The 22966-nt window shown below is 33.4% G+C and overlaps 1 protein-coding gene across 2 annotated transcripts in view; it reads right to left on the bottom strand.

Moving 5' to 3' along the window:
• Positions 1 to 451: 451 nt before the first annotated feature.
• LOC149904989 (terminal nucleotidyltransferase 5C) overlaps positions 452 to 22966 on the bottom strand; it is a 186871-nt gene continuing 164356 nt past the window's right edge. Inside the window, exons 1-3 of one of the 2 annotated variants that reach the window (XM_090106723.1) lie at positions 22190 to 22437; positions 4233 to 5182; positions 452 to 3490 (exon numbers count right to left, since the gene is read on the bottom strand). In XM_090106723.1, the coding sequence (XP_089962849.1) occupies positions 3235 to 3490; positions 4233 to 5182; positions 22190 to 22261 (1278 nt within the window). In that variant the 5' untranslated portion in view covers positions 22262 to 22437 and the 3' untranslated portion in view covers positions 452 to 3234. Of the gene's footprint in view, positions 3491 to 4232; positions 5183 to 22189; positions 22438 to 22966 lie in introns of those variants that run through there. The other variant, XM_090106722.1, reaches the window with a different exon arrangement.

Below are 22966 nucleotides of genomic sequence, written 5' to 3'. Positions count from 1 at the left end.
CGTGTAGTCGTCAAAGATCAACACACCTAATTAAGAGACACGGCACTTTCACTATTGCTTACACGCGTCTCGCATCTCAAAGTGATGACGTCACACGCGTAATTTCGTTTATTGACTTCTCGTCAAATTAGGCTTATAAACGAAACATTATTCAGTCTTCGAAACGATATCCAAAAATAAACAGATCTAATACAATTTCAAATAATTATATTGTAATATCGAACTGTAATTTCGCGTTACCGAATTTTCGCAACGTTCTCGTTTCGCGTTTGTGTGCTTTCATCTCTAAATTAGATATTTTCATGCCTAACAAAAATATAATTTATTTGTTCCTTTGTTGATTCTATGATCCATAAATAATATTATTTTGAGAGCATAATTTAAACAATTGGAATAATAATTATGGTTTACGTTTCGTATCTTGAAATTCAAAGTACCTACTCGGCTACTCCGATAACATAAATTCAGCGGAAGATTTAGTTGATAAACAGAATGAAATGAACACACACAAACGCTGTATAATGCATAAGTAATAGAATTAAAAATTAAACATTAAAGTAAGGCTAGCTGAAAACTGATGGTAACTATAGAAAAAATAAAGCCTACACTACATCATGTCTCTCCGTTATAATTGTATATAGAATAATATTATTTAGACCGTTATGGAAGCGATTCGTCACAAGTGTTGATAAGGAAGAGCTCGATAAGTAAACAGGCGTAAACAATATTCTGTATCGAATACTTAATATATAAACTATCGCTCAATTAGTTTTAGTACCCAACAAATCAACGTAATGAAATAATTTGATTTAGGTTCACATTGTGTCACGACTTTGCTTTTTTCATAACTTAAAAATCATCACTCAGCAAAACAGTTTAAGTATTCGTTACAGCTCCTTAAAAACATTGTCTGTAAAGTTCTTACGAGGAGGTAGTTTAAAGAAAAGTGCCGATCGATCACAGATGCACGAATCTAATCACTCAAGTGATACGTCAACCGTTCATTGTTGATTGTACAGAATTACTTTGTGTCTATTATGTGTCAGTGCGTCAGTCGTAAATATGTTTGCTTGAATAATTAGATTCAGAAAATGATAGTAAAGATACAAAAATAACAAATCACAACTTAGATGCCTGCCTCGATAGCGAGTGAGGCATTAAACACAACATAGAAATAGTTTTTACAACAGAAGATAAATCTTGACAAGTGTGCACTTTGAATCGTGTACTTCACAATATGTACTACAAAGTTCCTTCATCAACATGAAACGAAACTATTGTGGCTGGCTTCGCATTCGACAAACACGTCTTAATCTATCGTTAAACAATACATTTGACTCATACGACCGATCTATTTCATTCTAAACTAATTCCATCAACGTATCCCAGGCGTAATACTAGTAATAATATTCTTAATAGAATGGAATATAGTTTAAATTTTTGTTAGCTACATTATGTACTTTAAATTACATTACTAAGTACATCATGATCATGGTCTTATTTTAGTACTACATTGTCCAAAAATAGCGCTGCGTTCATACATAATGTGTTTTCAAACTGTTTATATTTTTTATAAGTATTATAGACATTTATATTACGTAGCTATATTTCATTTATAATCTACATATCTATGGTATATTATAATCTATGATAGATAATATAACAACAATTTATAATATAAAATGAAAACATTATGATAAGAACGCAGGCACGCAGTACAGTGTACATACCAAGAGCGAAGTAAAACAAAACAATCGAGGCAAATCAACATTCGAATGCTAATAAAAATGAGATCTCAAATTTTGGTTCGATAGTGAGCAAGATAGAAAAATTCGTTCATAAAATCGTTAATTGTTCCGAAGTTTCTTAAAGATAAGCAGGTTGTACTTGAGTACTCCGGATTTAATAGAAAAACTTAGAATTAATCCATGCTACGTTTCTATACAATATACATATAACTTTGCGTTGGCAACTATATAAGACATGCACATTGGCCGGACACTGTTTACACCATTCGTATATCTATATTAAATACAACAATAATATATCTCTCTATCGAATTTAACTAGATAATATGTTAAGTAGGTATATAATCATCGACAACATTAAATCTACAACAATTAAATCACAATTTTGCATACCGACTACTGTTTTTATTTATTGAGACGTTTAAAATTAATAAAAAACATGTTTCTAAGTACTCTGTTACATGAATTTACTACTTGTAAATGTTCTTAAAATATTTATATGGTGTTTAATATAAAAAGATAATCTTCGTATTGTACACGACTTACTTTTATAATTATTTTTCGTATTTTTTTTTTACATTTTGGTATTACAATAACTCGTATACAATACTAGATAACTATGAAAGAAGTGTATACATACATTTATATAGATTAATAAATAGCTATTAAAATAGGTCGTTTATATCAACGAGGAACGAAACGTTTCTTTGACCTCAAAATAGTTACTCAAGATTGAGCCCAGTTTTATACCTAACTCCGCGTCTGAATCCTGTTTTTTACTCACTATGTTTAAATTTGGATGTTTACGTCCTTGTCGCGTTTCAAGGCCAGTTGATCGGGACTGTGTGTGTGCGTGCGTGTGTGTGTGTGTGTGGGTTGGAGGAGAATGTGTGTGGTAAAGATGGTAGATGGCTAGCTCACGAAAGATTCAGGTGTGTGCGTTCGGTTGGACGCCATTGCATAATGATCATAACAACCGAACATTTCACAGTTGTCTTTCGCCAGATAGGGGAAGATGTTCTTAGGAATATGAATGAGACGAGTATGTCAATCGCTCGCGCGATCATTATGAAGAGAGACATGCCATAACACTATCGGAGACGATCTAAACATAAGCTTAAAAATAACTAACTAGTCTTTCGCGGGCGGACCGTCGGGCCGCATCGTCCTCGATCGTCGCGTGATCTGTAATTTCCGTACTGCTGACATGTTAAGCAACTAACACGACAGGAGTACGACTAAAAATTACGTCACGCCTCAGCGGGCGTCCTATCTAGTGGAATATGAGTGACGCGTCGGAGTCGCCGGGGGCGGGGTCGGGACGCGGGCGCGAATTGACAACAATTGATCCGGGTACAGTGAGCAACATCGAATTGACGCAGAGCGTAACCGCGCGCGATCTCACACTATATACACGTAGCGTATACACATATACATATAATTATATACATTTGGCACTAAATTCATGGTCGGTCGGTCGCGGCGGTCACGCCGGGCAGAGCGCGGGGCGGCAGCAGTCGCAGCAGGCGCAGGCCGCGCACGGCACGCAGGCCGCGCACACGCACACGTAGTACTGCGGCAGCACGGGCACGCTCACGGGCAGCGCGGGCAGCAGCAGCGGCGCGCGCGCGCACAGCTCGCGGCACGCCAGCGCCTCGATCAGCGCCAGCGTCTGGCGCCGCTCGTGCCCCATCAGGCACACGGTGGACTCGCGCACCACGCCGTGCAGCAGCGTCAGGTACCTGACAAACATGAACCATCTAGATAACTTGTTCCGGATTACCTTTATAAATAATCAACAAGAATACGTCCAAATTTGCTGACAATTTTAATGGATATGATGGATGCTTGGACTCCTGATTTATCTTTAATTTAATAACGAATATTCGATAAGATGAAGACGTAACCATACAAAAAACTATCAAATAGAACGAAAGAGTCGTGAAAATGAAGTATAAATAAAGTATCACAAAAAGTGTTTAAGATGGGACGAGCATTTAAATGAAACTATAGAATAAGTATATCTAAAGTACAAAAAGGTTTCAATGTTTAGAAATATATCGAGGATTGTATTCCGAATCTTTGCCCTTGGCAACAAGTCTAGACTGGTTTTAAATAATTGTGGTAATCTAAAAAGCTCTCTAGAATCCAATGTCATGTTATATGAAACCAGAAAAACGGGTTATATTACATCGTAAAGGAACTGTGTGTTAAGTGGAAAAACGTACGTGTTTAAAGTATCTATTACTCAATGTACTGCAGTCTAGGGTACAGTGAAATGTCTGCGGTTATTCTAATTTGTAATAGTATTGAATATACGATCACTTTGACTTATATGGATTCTCTCATATACTACAGATTAAAAAAAAACCCTAAAAACAGAGGCATTACTATGGAAAAACAAAGGTACATCAAATTCTGAATGATATCTAATATGAAATATCATGAAAAACAAAAAAATAATACATAATAAAATAAAATTACCTGTGCTTTAGCGCCTCTTCTTCTCGGCCAACAAAGTGATTTCGGAGGTATGCCTCAAGTTTGGCTCGTTGTTGTCCCAATTCTGGGAAGTCTATGAAGAATCTTGAGCACATGTAGCGCTCCAGGGTCTTGATTTTGTCAGGCCGCGCCGGTCTGTAGCCTTTCGCGAGCAGCGCGCAATACTTCAACAGGCCACCACCGCGGATCTCTTCAGGCTGTCTCGTAGCGATTAATTTTTCAGATAGATGCCAAAGTGCTTCATGAAAATCACCATAAACCGATTCCCCAACTACAGTCGGGTAGAAGTTCTCTCCGATCGGCAACTGAGCGCATTCGTGGAATGCAAGCAAAGAATCCAGTGCAATTTGGAATGAATCTACGGAGAATTCAAACTGGCGACGCATCGTGTCGACAAATTTGAGTTCGACGGACTTGTGGCCGCGCGAGTTTCCCAGTGAAATCAGCGACCAGCGGTCACCATCTGAGTTTACTCGAACCATTTTAGAGACGTAGGCTTCCTTGAGGCCGGCTGGAGTGGCCCGGCGGCGGGGGGTCGCGGCGGGCAGCAGTGTGGATAGATGTCCAAGGACTGCGGCTTTGACACGATCGCAGTGGCGCGCTGTGGGCAGTTCCGCGGTGAATATGAGGTCGATGTCAGAAAAAGGTTGCGGATGGTCGGTGAGGACGTGGCTGGCGGCGCCGCCGTTGAGACGGACGTCCCGTACAGTGATGCCCGCCCCGCCCTCTGTCTGCGCGGCTTCCAGACGCGCGCGGACGCCCGCCACCAGCTCGCGCAGACGAATGTGCAGGGTCGGGAAGTTGCCTCGGCCGTGTATGGCGACGACTTCGTCCATAACATCATTCAGTCTCCTCACTTGCTCGTAGCTGAGCACGGCGTGGCGCTCTCCGCTGCCGCAGCCCTCTTCCGAAGAGGTGTAGCTCGATTCGCTCTGCAACAAAATACATTTTATATTAATATGTGCAACAAAATATAAAGAAAAATCACTGGATTAAAGTTACATAAATATGTCCATTCTTATAATTCTGATAAATTTTTGAGTAATTTCTACCGGTATTTTAATATCAAGTACATAAGATAATTGAAATACCAAATTCGTTTCTAATAAGAATAATTAATATTAATAGGCCATTAACGCCTTAATAATATTAAATAGCTCACTATTACACAATTTTTTTGAATATTCTATTCAATGTTTGTAAACCTGATAGTAGTTCTTGAAATACGGATTTCTAAAGATATCAGTGAAAATACATGAACTCTAAGTAATGACTGACTGTATTATAAAAGAATCTATCCATTGGTAAATAAATGAATTGCTTCTATTCAATGCACCACTAATACAATACTTTGTTTAGATTGTTTATAGATTTACCAGCTGTGTTCAACTCAAGAGCTCGTTATGTTCAGACTGAAGAATTTACAGGCCGCTAGTCAAAGGTGGAAAACGTATGGAAGAACGCTTAGACAACAATTCTTTTATAGAGTAATAAAAACAAATTGACGTATAATCAATTTTAATGTACTCTGATTATTCGAACGTATCAGTTGCTATTGTTAATAAAAAGAGGGTCTATGAATGATAATAGCTAAGGTTTTGATATCAATCAAAGGAATTTTTTTATTTTTTATCATATGTTTAGTGAATCGACAATATTAGCTGTGCTGAGGATTCTTTTTTTATAAGTGCGTATTTCATTTTGTAAGATACAGGTAAGAAAATTCTAATCGAAATCATGTATGAATTTCATTTAATGCACCACATTTTCAATTGTGTAAACATCAAGCCTTAAGTTTTTTTTTGTTACCATCCCTAACAATGCGGCAAAACTCAATCACTTAGAGAGATTTACTTACGAAATTGTTTTGCCTAATCCAAATAAAGATTTCTTCCATTTGTCAAATCGTAAAATCTTCAAACTTTTCGTCGGTAACTATTTGCCTAATGAAGATTTTTCATTAGTGTCCAATTTGTTGAACATTAACAATGATGACATCGTAATAATGCTAGGTAATACAGAAGAAAATTGCAAAATCATTGACGAAGCAGCGATCAAATATTTGATGGATTGTGAATATAATTGCTTTAATGTTCTAAAATGCGCCATTACACTTAATTACAAACAATTAGGAAGGAATGAGAAAGTTCCAGGCGTTTGTCCCGAAAGTGTGTCAAGGGCACTGGTTGCGTCTTCCGAGCTTCGTCCTGTTTCATTACTTTGTTTCAACTATAATACAATCTGGAAGAAGTTATAAAGCACTACAACCCCACGGCTGTTTTCAAGAACCAGGGTTGTCACCTGTTACTTGCTGTAGAGATCAGTGAAATTTTTAATCGCTTGTATTTTTAATTCCTATGATTGTCATTTGTTATTGTAATTTAAGGTGTACTGATTAGTTTTAAGAGATCGGGAAAATAGAGCTTTTTACATTAGGAAGGTACTATGTTATTTATTATATACGTATAGACCGTACTGTTGTAACATTTTCTTAATTTCCAGCATCAAGCAATATGCCAAACTAATCTGACTTCAATCGATTCTATAAACATCTACACTCAATTTTACTACACATATTTTTTTTAAGTAGTTATTTTAGTCAATGTTTTATTTATCACTCAGTTTATCTTTACCTCAAATAATATTAAAAAAACTTTAAATATTTTAAGATTATTCTGTCGTATATATCGTTCCTAGCAAACAGGACATCCCTTTTTTTCAAGGTACACTTAAATAGCTTACAAACAAACTATAGGAACCAATTTATCCAAGTTTAGTTTGGGACGTTCAGTTAACTAAATTTAATGCTCAGAGCACGATACAATTAACCTCCGTGTACTTAAACTAATATTTAGTGTTCAAATAGTTCTGACGCATTCATCTAGAAAAATCTCGAATCACGTCAAGGATTAGAAAAAATACCCAATTTACATTACATTTGCGAATTATTTATAAATCTTCATCGAAATGATGCATTCTGTTTACCTTCTATTTGAGGCGTGAAAGAGGACTCATTATTTCCTCATTTAAGTTCCATATTAGCACAGACTAATAATAATATACTACGTATACAATTAGGGTCGTTTTGACCCTGCTACATATAATTTTCTTAATTGGATACAAAATTATGTTATTTAAATATAATTTTGGTGCCATCCATATAAGTAATATGATGAGTGTAAATGAAGATGCGACAAAAATGCTTCGCTAATTAACTCAAATGGCATTCTTTTTCTATTTATAAGCTGAATTATTTATATATAATGGCGATGTAATGAGACAATCAGCACGTATGGGATGTAAGCGATTCAGGTAATGCTTAGGCACCATGTAGGGAATAAATCACATAATAATTATCAAACTTATTAATTCCAGTAATAAGTGGATTATTAATTGCCGTTCTTAATGGATGATGGATTATTACAATGTAAATATAGAATTATTGATTCAATAGTACGTGATATTTATTCGCTCTGAATTAAAGATATAGGTTAACGCATAATACTGACTTTGGAGGTTTATATAAGTGAATCATCTTTTTCGTTATTCTGATGACAAATCTTTAAACCGGTAATAATTTAATTCAACATTTCAAGTAATATTAGTAAAGTGTTTTGTATTCTATAATGCAGTTCCATCAATAAATAGCAATACCAAGTATCCATTATCTGTATAAATTCTTCAACGTTTATTATTTAAAAATTAACATTAGCTAATTGTAAGGATGTCAAAACTATGCTTGAAATGTCTTCATTTAGTGATATCGTTAATTAATATGACTTATATGAATAAATATTTTGAGGAATGATCAGTTAATCCATTTTAGAAATTCCAAGTGACGTATATTAAAACGATTAAGTAATTATAATTCTAAAAGCTAAATCGCCTAAACCGCGCAATAATACGATAATGTATCGACCATAATTCCAAAGCTTATCGTGAAAGTAATTTACATTAGCAATAAAAACACAAGATAAAAACATTTATAACATGATAGTTTGTGACCTTTGTTATTTTATATTTCGATCTGAGGTCGTTTCGTTCACGACTAACGAATTTAAACTAGATTTTGTTTCAATTAACACATGATTAAGCGTAATTGTTTCCTAAATTTTACTTTGGATTGAGGAAATCGAGTCGTAAATGCATATTTTTTTCGATAATGGTTATAAAACAGATAATCATGCGATCGTGTTTAAATAAACGTGATTAGGTTGTTTGTTTTGCGTACAATACTAGGTATTTGATTTGATATGGTAGGTATAGATTATAGGTATGGATTAATAAACTCAATAGTCAATACACATATATACATTGTCCGACTGACAGCTATTTAATTTTTAACCGACGGATAAAGTGTTGTGACCCACTACTATCTGAACTATTATTTATTAAAATTTACAATATTCTAAATAAATAAAAAATTAAAACTTGCATTCGTGAGTTTAAATGCTATAGTGCATGAGCCTAGAAAAAGTTACATGTTGTTATGTAGTCTATAACTTGCACAATAAATATCAGAATTTCAAATATGAGTATCACAAAAATAAAGTCATGGTTGGCTACTCTAATGGCTTATTGCGAAAATTGTGAGAATTATATTTTCATAATGGATGCAAAAATTTCAATACATCGTATATGTTAGATACGCGTACAATCAATTTATACACTTACGTAAGTTTTGCAATTTACTTTTGCAAAGTGATAAATTCCAAATTATTTCGCAATATTGGATATATGTATCTATTTGATAAAAAATTTAACATGTGAATAATTATTGTTAAACTATATACTGAATTTATTATTTAAATTGTCTATAAAAAAGTTATATGGTTAATTGTGAAGCAGTTTTCTTTGTTTTGGAAATAAATATACGATCTTCTGACTTATCTGTTTGTCAATTTTAAATTAGCGCGTAGGAATGATATAATTTCCCTGTTTCCGTATTAAATTACTAATTACTCAATTAAACGTCCAAATAAAAATAAAAAAACTCGGCATCCATTGACACCATACGCGATTGCGATCGTGAACTTCGCGTGTGAAACGTACCGTGCGAATCGGCGCTGTTACGTTACGGTGTGATTTATTTCCACACAATGAATGGTCTGATGACCCTTACTATGAAAACGTGCGAGGGAAACTTTATTTTAATGTATTTTGTGTATGTAACTTAGATATAAAGTATAAACAGTTGAAAACAAACGGAAAGTTTACGTTTTTACAAGTTTGGTGTTTAATAATAGGATTATTCGTTCATAAGATATTGATGGGTTCATGGGAAAATAACAACAGATTATCTTGATATACTGAGATTTATTCTGAACCAAGTTTACACAGCAAAACAGTTGACACAAGAGGAAGTACAAGAGAAGGTATAACGCGACCACAGATAATAAACAATATTACATCATAGACAGTAGCTACAAATAAAGAGCTATCCAGACAACTTAAAGACAATTTACATTGTTTGGTTTATATGTATATATACTAGTTCTAACAGATATTATATGTTAAAACATATTTCTAATAAGTTCAACAAGTTGGCAAACTACAGGATTTATTACAGAACAGCAGCATAGATAGCTCCAAATAACGCTGAAAAATATCAATGCTCATTTGATTTGGTTTTAGTCGTTCGAGCACGTGCACGGTGCAATAAATAAAAATATTTTTCGTGAACGCTAAAAAGTGTCTAATATATTCTAAAGACATTACGACATTCATACGTAAATATATTGATTCTGATTAAGGAAACTCATTATTTCGACCCTAATTAGCATAAAGTGAATATAATTACTCTGTGACATCTTTTGAACGCGTGATAGAATATACAATGCGAAATAATTATATTGTAATTATTGAATAATAGATAAATAAATATATTTATCTACGTATTATTCAATAATATTAATAATAGAAAGAAGAGAGAAAATAGAAAGAAGAAAGAAAAGAAAGAAGAGAGAAAAAATCTACATACTTAATATGTTTATATCCTTTTAAAGTTTAATATATGTATTTGGTAATCTCGACTAAATATCCAATCGATTATGATGAAGTAAATTGAGGTTTTAATGATTTAAAACGCTTCCCTTGCAAGTTGCATACTAAACTAAATACCATCAAATTTTGGCTTTCTGATATAAATAAATAGATATAACTCAATATTGCGTTATTTTTATAAGTCGTTGATTTTTCTGTTCTGTCTTTATTTGCTTTATAACTACCGCTAGTTTTATTTGTCTGTGATCCTGTGGTGTGATAATAGATATTCATTTAATTATAATAAAAGACAGGTATTTTTTATTTTATATTTATCTACAGAATACTTAGTTCGAGAGACAAAACGAAGGTATTTAAAACAAAAATCGATTACGAAGATCTAAATATTAAAATCGCATATGTATTTACCGGTAAAATTATGGCCTGAATGACCTCTGAATCCGCTTTGAATTACAAATAAAAAGCCGCGACAAATACATGCATGTTGATACGTCACAATTATTTTTAATCTGTGACTATTTTTAACCTGTGATTATTTAGGGCAGCTCTCAAGGTCATGGTACAATCGTATTTTGATAGAATTAATGTAATTTTATATTGAAAAACGAATGCCTTTGTGTATCTGTGGTTTTACAAAAATCTGCAGTAATTCAAGGTGACTTTAATGTGATCAAAATTTTAATTCCAATACTTCCATGCATATATAAAACAAATAATGTAATGTAATTGCTGATAGTTAAATAAAAAAAAATAGTTTTTAGTAATTTTCTTATATTAATAAGAAAAATAGGAAGACACTTCTAATGTAAATTGTACCAAGATTATGAGTAAAAATAGAAGGTACCTACATACAAAGTATTCATCTACATACAGAAATGTAAGAAAACTGAATTAAAACAAAACCAAGTTATATTCCTTCATAGGAAAACACAAGTACAAAACATAGTTAACAATACCAACCAGTATGATAAATACAACACCATTATAATATAAACAACTGAATAAATCGTATTTTACCATTGTGCTGAACTTGCGTCAAGAGCAACAAAACATGTACAAGTGGTTGGTGTCACGATTCACGTCAAAGATTCGCATGTGTATTGATAATAAACAATGAGTAAGCATTTTAAATAATTTTTACCCTCTAAGTATATAAAAGTGATAAAATGTACGGAAATAACTTTACAGGATCTGGTATCACAGAAAAAGGAAAAATAAGAGCATCCTTTAAATTTATGCTGTAGAATTTAAGAAACGTCCTTTTTTGTTTTAAATAATAAACATTAAAATGCTAATTGCTAATAAATGTTCGTACCTATAAAGTATAATTTAAAATAAATATCACTGTTCTATTATGTTGTATATATCTTTTTTTATAATTCCTATATGCTTAAATATTGAACAGAAACGTAAAAACCTTATATATTATGATTATAAAAAAAAATTAGAAAGTAAAATATGTGATTCAGTAGTTCCACGACGGTGTACATATGTGTATCTGAAATCTATAGTGTTTCTTGAAATAAAATTAATTCTGTGTAACATGTAATTTAAAGTGCTTTTAAAATAATCCTTTGATAATAAATATTAACGCAGAAAATCGTGATTAAATAGCGGTAACGTTAATTAATTAAACACTACATAGATGTCAAAAGAAATTGCAATAATTATATCCTTTTTTACGGCAACAATTGTTTAAAGGAAAAATATCGTGCGATTCTGTGAACACTAATAAGAATTAATCTCATTGTTTGTACAATTATGTGCGTAATTTAATCAGTATGTAAATAATCTCACAGTTAGAAAATTGTTAGAACTGTAGCTAATCAATCTAGTAAAACAAGAGTAATACCTACACAGGTAATACTATCATATAAATTTATTACGATTATAACAATGAAGGTTCGATTAGAAAATTTACAAAAGATAAGACGTTAAGATAGTTATATATTTTAACGAACGGAATCTTAAAATATTAATTAAATTATTATCCTTCCCTTGCATTAATACAAGTGCTGATTTGCCATGTAATTATACAATTAATAAACTGTTATAATTATGCAGGACATATTACATAATGGTATTTAGACCGGACATCCGTAAATTAAGGTCGATAGCTTTATTGTTTGCGTTCCTTTGAAAGATGCTTTCGGTTTCGAATAAAATTAGTATTCGTACGTGGTTCTAGTTCGGAATCATAATCAGTATTACCTCACAATTTCATCGGTAGCACGATTTTTAAACTGTTTCATAAATATTCAAGGCCTAGCTCTTTGTTCGCGACTTCGCTTGTAGTGTTGCATGATGGACTCTATGCATAGTGGCTTTCTAAAACATATTCATTTTTGACGTTCAGTTACAGATATATTATGTATTAACTATTTTTAAACATTATATTTTGTATGTATTGAATAATTTTGATCTCATTGAATTATCCAAATCATAAAACTCTGTTATTTAGTCAATGCAAGAAACGTTAGTACCATTTCGATCCACATTAAATATTTATTGATTCGAATAATTGTCTTTCGATACGTCGATATAAAATTCATGCCATAAATAGAACAAATTCGCGCCAAATCGTAATTCTATAACGTACCTTTATGCGCTAGTCGCAACCTACATCTACCTAGACGTACTTTCGATTTCGTGAGGCCACTAATTAGCATGGCCTCGGCATACGTGGGCTGCGTAATACGAAACGGAACTAGACCGATCTGATACATCGCGGCTTTGTGCGGGAAAATTTGACGTTTGTCAATTGTTTTTTTTTCTAATATTTTTTTACTTACAGCCAGGATAACAAGATAAGCGTGTTGGATATAAATAACCGAAAAAATATTTAAAACTATTCTTCTTTTTTTAGTTCTAATATTCAGAACCTAGTGTGGTGCTGGTCTTAAGTTGGGTCTAATAATATTACTTTCTTTTTGTTGATTTGGACTTTGAATCTCACTTCAATCTCATCAATATTCAACGTAACGAATTTACGTCAGTTTAATGATTATTTATATTGTACGATATTTGTTCAATAAGTTATATCACTATAGAACTAAAAAGATTAGCATCAAGAAATTAAAAATAGTGTTCAGTTCATTTTCGACATTTTACCATTTATTTTTATAGAGCGCCATTGGAGCGCCATATTAAAATATATGAAATAGTCAAGGACTTTCATGAATTAAACTTTACTGCGCATTATTTTTCAATTAATTGATTTTGATTGGAATATCAATATTGGACATGACTTAGGTACCTAAGTATATTTATTCATGATAGATAAATTTAATCAATGTCAATTATATTACCCATTTGATAACAACTTTCATGATAATTAAGGTAATGCGATAAAACTTTTGAATAATACTTTCTTTTTCCGGCAAAATATACTTAGGTATCATCAAAGTAATACCGAAGTAACAATGCGACAACAATCAAGTCACATTCCTTCAGATCTATTTTCATTTATTTTTATACTAGATTTCCGCCCGCGGCTTCGCCCACGTTTTCTAAGGAAAACCCGCATAGTTCCCGTTCCCGTGGGATTTCAAGTTAAGTAATCCAAGTTACCCTCTATATGTGTGCTAAATTTCATTGTAATCGGTTCAGTAGTTTTTACGTGAAAGAGTAACAAACATCCATACAAACTTTCGCCTTTATAATAGTACTAGCCGCTAGCGGTCCGCCCCGGCTTCGCCCGTGGTACATAATATTTACGTTTTCTCTACATAAGAACCATCCTCGTAGTTCAAGGAATATAATAAAAAAAGAATTATCGAAATCGGTTCAGCCGTTCTCGAGTTATGCGCTTACCAACACATTTTGCGATTCATTTTTATATATAAAGATTATGATTATGCAATGATTTTGGTACCATATTGTAATTTCGTATGATGTACCTACTTATTTAATTAACTGTAGGTCGCATTAGAATTCATTGCTGTTCATATTCATTTCAACCAGGTATTGCTTAATAATTAGTAATTTTTAATTAAATGTTACTAGCGCAATGTAATTATTACTTAATTTGTGTGAAGGGCGCTAACCCAAGTTCTAATTGGTCGAACATGACACCTGTCAACGTATGTCACGGTCACGCGACGTGTTTACAGATAATCATATAGATAATAAACACACGTATTATACATTTCACAGATAAAAAATTAAAACACAATTCCACATTCAAATCGTTCAATGGCTCCTCGGTTTTTACAGATTACATCATTCATTAACATACCGGACGAATGCAGAACGCTTTTGTATATTACAAATAAAATAATATTGAACTGTTTTATAATACACGCAAAGGTCAAATTCCTTTGATTACGTACAATATGTGAATGTTATCTTGATTATCGCACCCATGACAATATGAGATGTTGTTTCTCGAATATGTATCTTATGTGTTTTTGTTTAGACTTTAGAACATGGTATCAGAGTGTCGCCTTGACCGCGATACCCATAGATATTTTCACTAAAAACAAGTAATACAAGATAACTTATTGTTTTATCACTATCACTACATAGTATAAAACAAAGTCGCTTTTTATGTCCCTATATGTATGCTTAAATCTTTAAAATTACGCAACGGATTTTGATGCGGTTTTTTGTAATAGATAGAGTGATTCAAGAGGAAGGTTTTAGTATATAATTTATTAGGTTTTAGACAAAGAGGGCGAAGCCGCCGGGGGAAAGCTAGTTACAGGATAAGATTGCACTGAAATAAAACGTCGCAAAAGATCTGGTTTAGATTAGTATCACACTTCGTATAATAAAGGAAGTCCGCTTCGTGTTGTGCGTGAAAAATATCTTCAGTATTTTTATTACAGACATATATTTATCTATGAAACTATTTAACTCGTTCGGAATAAAATAATACTTTTAGGTGTGTCTACTTGATTTGTTTATAATTTTAATTTATTTCAATAAAGACCTTTCGGAAAACTGGTCTATGCAGGTAATCAATGAAAAATATTATTTAAAGACTTTAATAATTTATTGTTTAAGAGATGTCGTGATTAATAATGTGATGTCATGAAAATATGATGATATGAGTCACTATAGATGCGTTTAATAGAAATCGTATGTTTAAACTGAATGAAGTACAATTTACTTCTTATTGTTAAGAGTCAATCGGTGTAATTGAATAAGAGCAGGGAAGATTGTTGGCTTTACAATACTCATACTGTTATCATGTAGCTACTATGTACTACTATATAATCCATACTAATATTATAAATGCGAAAGTAACTCTGTCTGTCTGTCTGTTACTCAATCACGCCTAAACTACTAAACCAATTTGCATGAAATTTGGTATACCTAGAGATATTTTGATACCCGAGAAAGGACAGAGGCTACCTTTTATTGCGAAATATGTACCACGGGCGATGCCGGGGCGGACTACTAGTAAACTATATATCTGTTAGGTCATAGAAATATATTTGAAGATTCAAATTTGACAATAAATACCTTTACTAGTTACGTTATAATTGCATTAAAAAATAATTACGATTCAAAATCAGGCCAATTTACTTTTATTTAATCTAGTACCTACATCATATGCCATACGATTACGAATAGAAATAATTAATTTACCTTACGAAGCTAATTGATTTTTTTTCGTTTTATCGGTATCCATGGAATAGAATCAATTGATTTGAAAAAAAATACAAGCACAAAATTATGGCAATCGAAATATAGACTTATGAAGAATTCTACTTATTGGAAAATAAGGTTTTAAAATATACCTTCAAAGACACAACGTTAAAAACAAGTCGAATACACAGAGGGCCGTGATGAGATGACGGAGGGACGCTAGCCGACTGTGAGATACTATAGACTATAGAGTATAAAATATATTATCATTACATAGTTAAAATATTCAAATACTATCTTATCTACTGTTTTATATTATACTATGATCATGTTTGAACAAACAGGGCGTGTACTTGAAATGTCACACGATTTATCCAAGAAGCCAGTGCCAACGTTTGCCCAACGTTTTTAATATGCTGGCCATATACGTACATTCAAAAATCCTTCCCTGATAAGCCCTTGTAAGGGCGTATTTCGACACAATAATATAGAGAAACGCCGAAATAAACTCAAATTATAATAGAGCCATAACTACGTTTTATAATCGGAGATTAAAATAACATTCATAGAGCAAAATACATTTTTATTTATGATCTTCAAAAACAAATTCATGAATAGTTTAGCCATTGAATAAGAAATGGGCACGTCATCTTCTCCAGATGTCTTGAATCTATGGATAAGGCTCATGAATTTCATATTGCATTTGTTTTGTCTCTGACTTTTTAAATGATTTGAATTTAGAACACATTTATGGCGCGTAAAAAGAACCATAGATATAATATGGCAATTATGTATGTGCAAACCAAGAACATAATTTTCAATTTAATTATAGATCTATTAGAATCTAATGAGACACCTGCATGTTGAATAAAAATGCATTGATAAAGTAAATTGAGTGATTTATTGACAATGTGAAATAATTGTTTACACACACATGTAAACAATGGAGGCAAATTAATATGCAATTATTGTTACTATAATAAAATGATGACGTTATGCACTAGAAAATATGGACGGAGGTAACATTCTTGGGACAAGACTTGCCGTTGTTATTTATTTAATATAAAAACTATAAAATAGTAACACACGAAGTATATTTATGATAAATATAGCTTTAACGTATTGTTAAAAATCAAACAACAAATCATTTCCAAGAAGCAAACATTTTTTAATGTTTACACTACAACTACGTCTTATAATTGACGATAAAGGGCATTGAAACTTTCTGGCATATCAACCCGGCCGCCATTTTGATTTTTTTTCAAAATCGCGGCGCACGATTAAAGTTGTATGCATGGATAGAGGATACATAGACAAACAAAAAATGTCTAATAACATAGTACCCTAAAGCGTCACATTACCGAGATATTTGGAGGTAAATATTCACTTATGAGTACAACGACAAACACTAAAAATTGACTTATTACGTGTCTATATGCATAATATTATCTCCAAATAATCACTCCCAGGTAGATTATTATTAATTAACAGTTTATTGGAAGAAAGTAGGTACATTCATTACATAAAAACATACATACATTACATAAAAATGTAAGTAATGTAATGAATACCTAATTTCTTCCTGTAATAATAATAATCTACCTGGGAGTGATTATTTGGAGATAATATTATGCATATAGACACGTAATAAGTCTATTTTTAGTGTTTGTCGTTGTACTCATAAGTGAATATTTACCTCCAAATATCTCGGTAATGTGACGCTTTAGGGTACTATGTTATGAGACATTTTTTGTTCGTCTATGTGTCCTCTATCCATACATACCACTTTAATCGTGCGCCGCGATTTTGAAAAAAAATCAAAATGGCGGCAGGTCGATATGCCAGCGTCCATACAAAAAGTTTCAAACCCCTTACGTCATATATTTTTATGTTCAAAATATAACTATACATTCTCCGCTGACATTGAGCAAACCGACCTACATACGAAGCATCCTGCATATTAGAAAATAAACAAGGATTCTTCGATCACGATTGCATGATTATCTCTAAATCTCAAATTCTTACAGCTGACTAGCGGTTGATAAAGGTCACGATTGTTTTGGTTTCGCCTTTGTTCGGTATTTCAATGCAACCTTTTTTTTGGAATTACAATTTGAAATCAGGATCCATAGGGGTTTTGCCTATCTGTATTATTTTGTTACTATAGTCCTTTCCACCTAAGATGATTTCTGTGACACATGGATTTTTGACACGTGTAGAGATGTCTTTACTGAAATCATATCAATTGTATTCGATAATCGATAATATTTTATATGGAAATGAAATCGATTTGAATAAAGTACCAAAACTAGTTTTTTCGGCATTTCGCCAACAATTAACTAAGGAAACTTAGCAAACAACAGCAACAAAAAGTCAACAATAACAATTAGTAACAATAACAGAATACCACGTAAAGTATCATTATAAAAATGCAACTTGTATGCACTCGTACAGACGATTGACTCGATTGTCAAACGATCACAAGATGGGCGCCGATTATATGATTTTCCAACTCTATGATTTTTCAACGATCCATTTCATGTACACAAATTGCGTAGGTATTATATTTTTGTGTTATTTTATTTTATTTTTCATTATATTAAACTAAACAATACTGTTTTCGATTTATAAGTTTAAGATGTTTTATTTTTATATTTTTGGCAATAATTCCGCCATAAAATAAAAATATTATGCACTAAAATTATTTTGGCGTTTTAAACATAAAATACGTAATTCGGAACACGATGAAGTGTCACAGGAATCATCATAGGTGAAAAGGACTATAATAAAACATTGCTTCTTTGTTTCTTATTTCTATTTCATTCTCTGCGATTTCGTTAGGAATATAATTGTCTTTTTCTTTTCAAAATATGTACAGCCTTTATACATAACATTGCGTCATGGGTATATTATAATATTATTACCATTTAAACAAACAACAAATTAACAATCATGATAGGTACTCGTTACATTATGCAAAAATGAATTGATAATAATCAAACGATAATTTTCCGCTAAAAATAAACCAGCGAAAATAATTCAATAGTCACGGCCAGTCGATGCGGCGCGACGATTTACAATAATTGTATCTTCTTCAATGCGTCGCAGACATAGCTTTCTAAACCGATCGCGGCACTGATTAAGCAATGAATGAATAGATTCTATAATCTCGTTATAGAAAACGTTATTAATGTATTTGCGAATAAATTACTGCGCGCCTGTGTGCGTGCGTTAGCATGTGTGCAATGCGTGCGTGACGATGTGGCATTTGTTGCTTTGGAATTTAGACACAAATTTGCATTTTATTTAGTTGTTAACACACGCTCAGAGTTTTCGTTAGTATTCGAACATTTGTTTAGCTGGTTTTAACGTTTGTCGGAATTCTAATCAATAGATTTAAATGAAACACGTCCATTGTAGAATTATGAGTCTTTATAAAAGTATATAATTGAGTTTTATTAAGCTTTTGAGCGCCATGGTAACGTAATGCTAGGCGTCCATTACAGGCGGATCGGGCCGGGCCGCATCGCAACGGGCCGTCTCTAATGGACGCGCTGTTTGCTCCTGCGTCCACCTGTATGGGGCGCGGCGGACCGCCTAGGCGGATTTTATCTAACAGACGCTCGCCGCTTACATCCGCCTGCCTGCGTCCACTAGACGGGTCGGGGCGGGCCGGGCCGCAGCGCACCGCCGCGGCCGGTAGAAATCCGCCTGCGAAGCGATATCCGCCAATGCGTTGCGGCCCGCCCCGACCCGATTCGTCGCTAATGGACGATGTTTCATACAAAACATAGGCCGGCGTATTTTTGCGTTGCGATGCGGCCCGGCCCGATCCGCCTAGTGGACGCCTAGCATTATAGAGCAAAAGTACTTAAAAATATTTTACGGGTATGTACACACACCCCAGGGAGGTTCAATTAAAGGAGAGTGGAACGGAACACTCGGTTACAATTTTACAAAGCAAAGAAGGATTTACATACATTTAAAAGTTAATGAATAAATGAATATTAAAAGTAATAACGAAGTAAACAACTAAGTACATGGGCTGTTACATTGTTAATTTGCGATTTCCCAGCTACGCATAGAGCAATAACCAATAAAGTAATATTAATCAATTAAACATGAATATGTTGTGTGGTAATTAATGTATTTCAATTGTGATAGTAAATAATGAGCAAGGCCACTGAAATTGTGAAACTTATAAAATGTGATTTTAATATTAATTTAAAATACGTAGGTAAATGATATTTGTACATTATTATCGCGGGTGTGTGTTGTGATAAGGTCGCGAGCGAATTTGACAAACAAAAGTTATGACAATTTAGTTTTTTCTATACTAGGTGTTTACCGTGGAGAGCGTTGCTTTTAGTTAGTTTTTATTAAGCGATAGTAAAACTTTTTCATACTTATTTTATTTTCTGCTCCAGAGTCGGACCAACTGAACCGTGTATTATTTTATTTTAAATTTAGATCGCTGATAAGGGTTAAAATAATATTCTACCTTTACCTTACAATGGGCATTACACTGTAATATCTAAAAATAACAAGTGAAAGCTGAATTACCTATGTATTTCCCTGCTATGGATTTAAAAGCTAAAATTCATTATATTATGGAACTAGATGTTTTAAACAGTTTACAATCAGTAACCATGTACATTTTCACAATATAAATTTCATTTTTATATCTTTTCGAATATTTAGATCTACACAATTATTATTGTTCTCACTAAACTCAAATAAGAAAGTAAACTGTAATAAAAGTGTTAAAGTAAAGTACATTTGCCACTTTTCTAATTAATTTTTATTACAATGCTTAATAAATGCAAAGGAACTTTCACAATACTAAACAAACTTTTCGGCATTTAAGTCAGACTTGAAATTTTTAAAAGATTGGATTGGATTCATGACGACGATTCTATTTTGTTTTATTTTAAATACACACAGCAGGAATTGACCTTTTCTTTATTATAAATGCATTTTTACGATCTTATCATATTATTTTTTAAGTCTATTTGCGGTAAATCACTTCCTATGAAAACATTACATTTATTTACGTCACATAATCACATTTATTAGTCATATCGCAAACGCATCGTGATATTCTAGATTTTTCTAGAATTATGCTATGTTTGTTATAATTAAAATAATCGCGTATAAAACATCAATCACCATTGATAATTCAAATTTGCCTCTTATCAGTGGACACACGAGATATCCAGAGAAAAGTAAAGATAACACGAAATAATTTAGAGATATGTCACTCAAAGCACTAAGCCTCATGAATGGATGTACTGATATATACTCCTGAAAATAAATTCCCGTTCATTTAAAAAAAAAACGAATTTTTTAAAGGTATATTGAAAAACTGTTAAAATTCCTACACCAACATTGCATTCAATAAGTATTTACGAATCATAGCAGCAGACATTCACATTTCACGTGTAAAATCCTAGTTCACAGTTGAACGTAGACAAATAGCTGGCGAACATTTTCCTGTCCATGAAAAGCACTATCTGCCGCGGTCGATTAGCAACTAGGTTGCATTCCAGCAAAGGTTGTGCGTGTTCTCACGTACCACCTTCGGGTGTACAGCAATCGTGTCAAACCGCTGATAAGGACACCGTTTCCGTCCACTTTTCATTTCTACTTGGACGTGAAATCGTCCCGATAATAGCGACGTTCATTACAATGGTACACTCGTATTTGTCACAAAATTCTTGTCTATGTCGTAATCAACCAGAAAGAAGTTAAACTTTCATTTAATACGAAAACGCAAGAAGCGTGACAAATTGCGTCGAATAGCCAACATATTGCATTGTTAATTAAAAGGAAATGTTTATAATACGTGTTCTACGTGCGCCACATCAAATTTATAAAATGATCATGAAACGGTCGAAAGGCAAATATTTTTACGACTTTGATAAATACCGTGGCGAATGTAGCGGCCGAGTAAACAAAGCTGATAATTATTATTTTTAATGTCTACAAAGTAACGCAATGCCTGTGCGCTAGCAGTGCAAGTGATATTTATTTCAACTAGAAATTTTATTTTATATCGACACACATAATGAATCCGATTATGTGTTACAATATTTAAATAGAATTTTATCCGTTTATCAAAGTGTGACCGAGAAGTTAAAATATCACTTTGCCAATAGGAATCTTTTCTTGGCATTGCGTCGCGCTCGAGTTGTATTTCGCAGCGTAAAAGCGCATTTTCAAATTACTCGCGATCCCGTGACCAGTCATTCAGCCCACGCACGCTAAATACGAACTTTTTCTCTAATATCGTGCCCGATTTGGATATATGCCATTCCTGACATCACATGATTCGAACTTACCTTCATGTCGTCGAGCATATCGCACGCCGAGATGAGCGACGCGGTGTCCGGAGTCACTTTGATTACGCCCATCGTGGTAGCACAATACGGGAGTTCAACACGGATGACCGTTTACGTGTAACGTCCCGAAAGTTAGCTAGCCAGTTAGTTATCTGTAAGCGAGTAACGCGTGGTTGTTTGGGACACGGTGCGCGAGACGTACTCACGCAGTGACCGAGCCGCGCGGACTGTGGGACTGAACGCGGAGTGCCGGCTTCGCGACTCGAGTGAAAGGGTCGCGACGTCACGGCCACGATAACGCTCAACTTGTTGCTACACCTTCCCTCTCTTTCACATTCACTGCGCCGTGTGTAGTTTCATCTCGCTTGTTTTGTTTAATTTGATTTTACGTATTCACATACTGGAGTACGCATTATGGTTTCACACAGTAATTCAATATCAATTATAAATTTGAATAATTATGAAAAATTGAGGGCTTTAAATTATGCATCTCCTGTACTATTTCGCTACAGCCTGCCGTAGCGTGTGACGTAGGACGCTACGGTTGTAGCGGTGACGTCACAGTCGCTACGCAACGGGATATTCTACGTAAGCGGTTTTACAGCGATTTCAATTATTTTCAATAATTGATTGCCAGATGAAGTGGCAAGTTACGAATTTAACTGCGTTATTGCAATAAGTGAGATTAAGAACATTAAGACTTTTATACAAATAGTCTTGAAAATTGTGCATTTTTTTGCGAAATGCATATCAATCATATTCGCCTTATTGTAAATG

The sequence above is a fragment of the Colias eurytheme genome, chromosome 10 (genome assembly GCF_061535395.1).
Source record: "Colias eurytheme isolate Ceu_HAF_F1 chromosome 10, ilColEury1 Martin Lab GWU primary, whole genome shotgun sequence".
Classification (NCBI taxonomy): Eukaryota; Metazoa; Arthropoda; class Insecta; order Lepidoptera; family Pieridae; genus Colias; species Colias eurytheme.
This window is presented reverse-complemented; position numbering and strand designations above follow the sequence as displayed.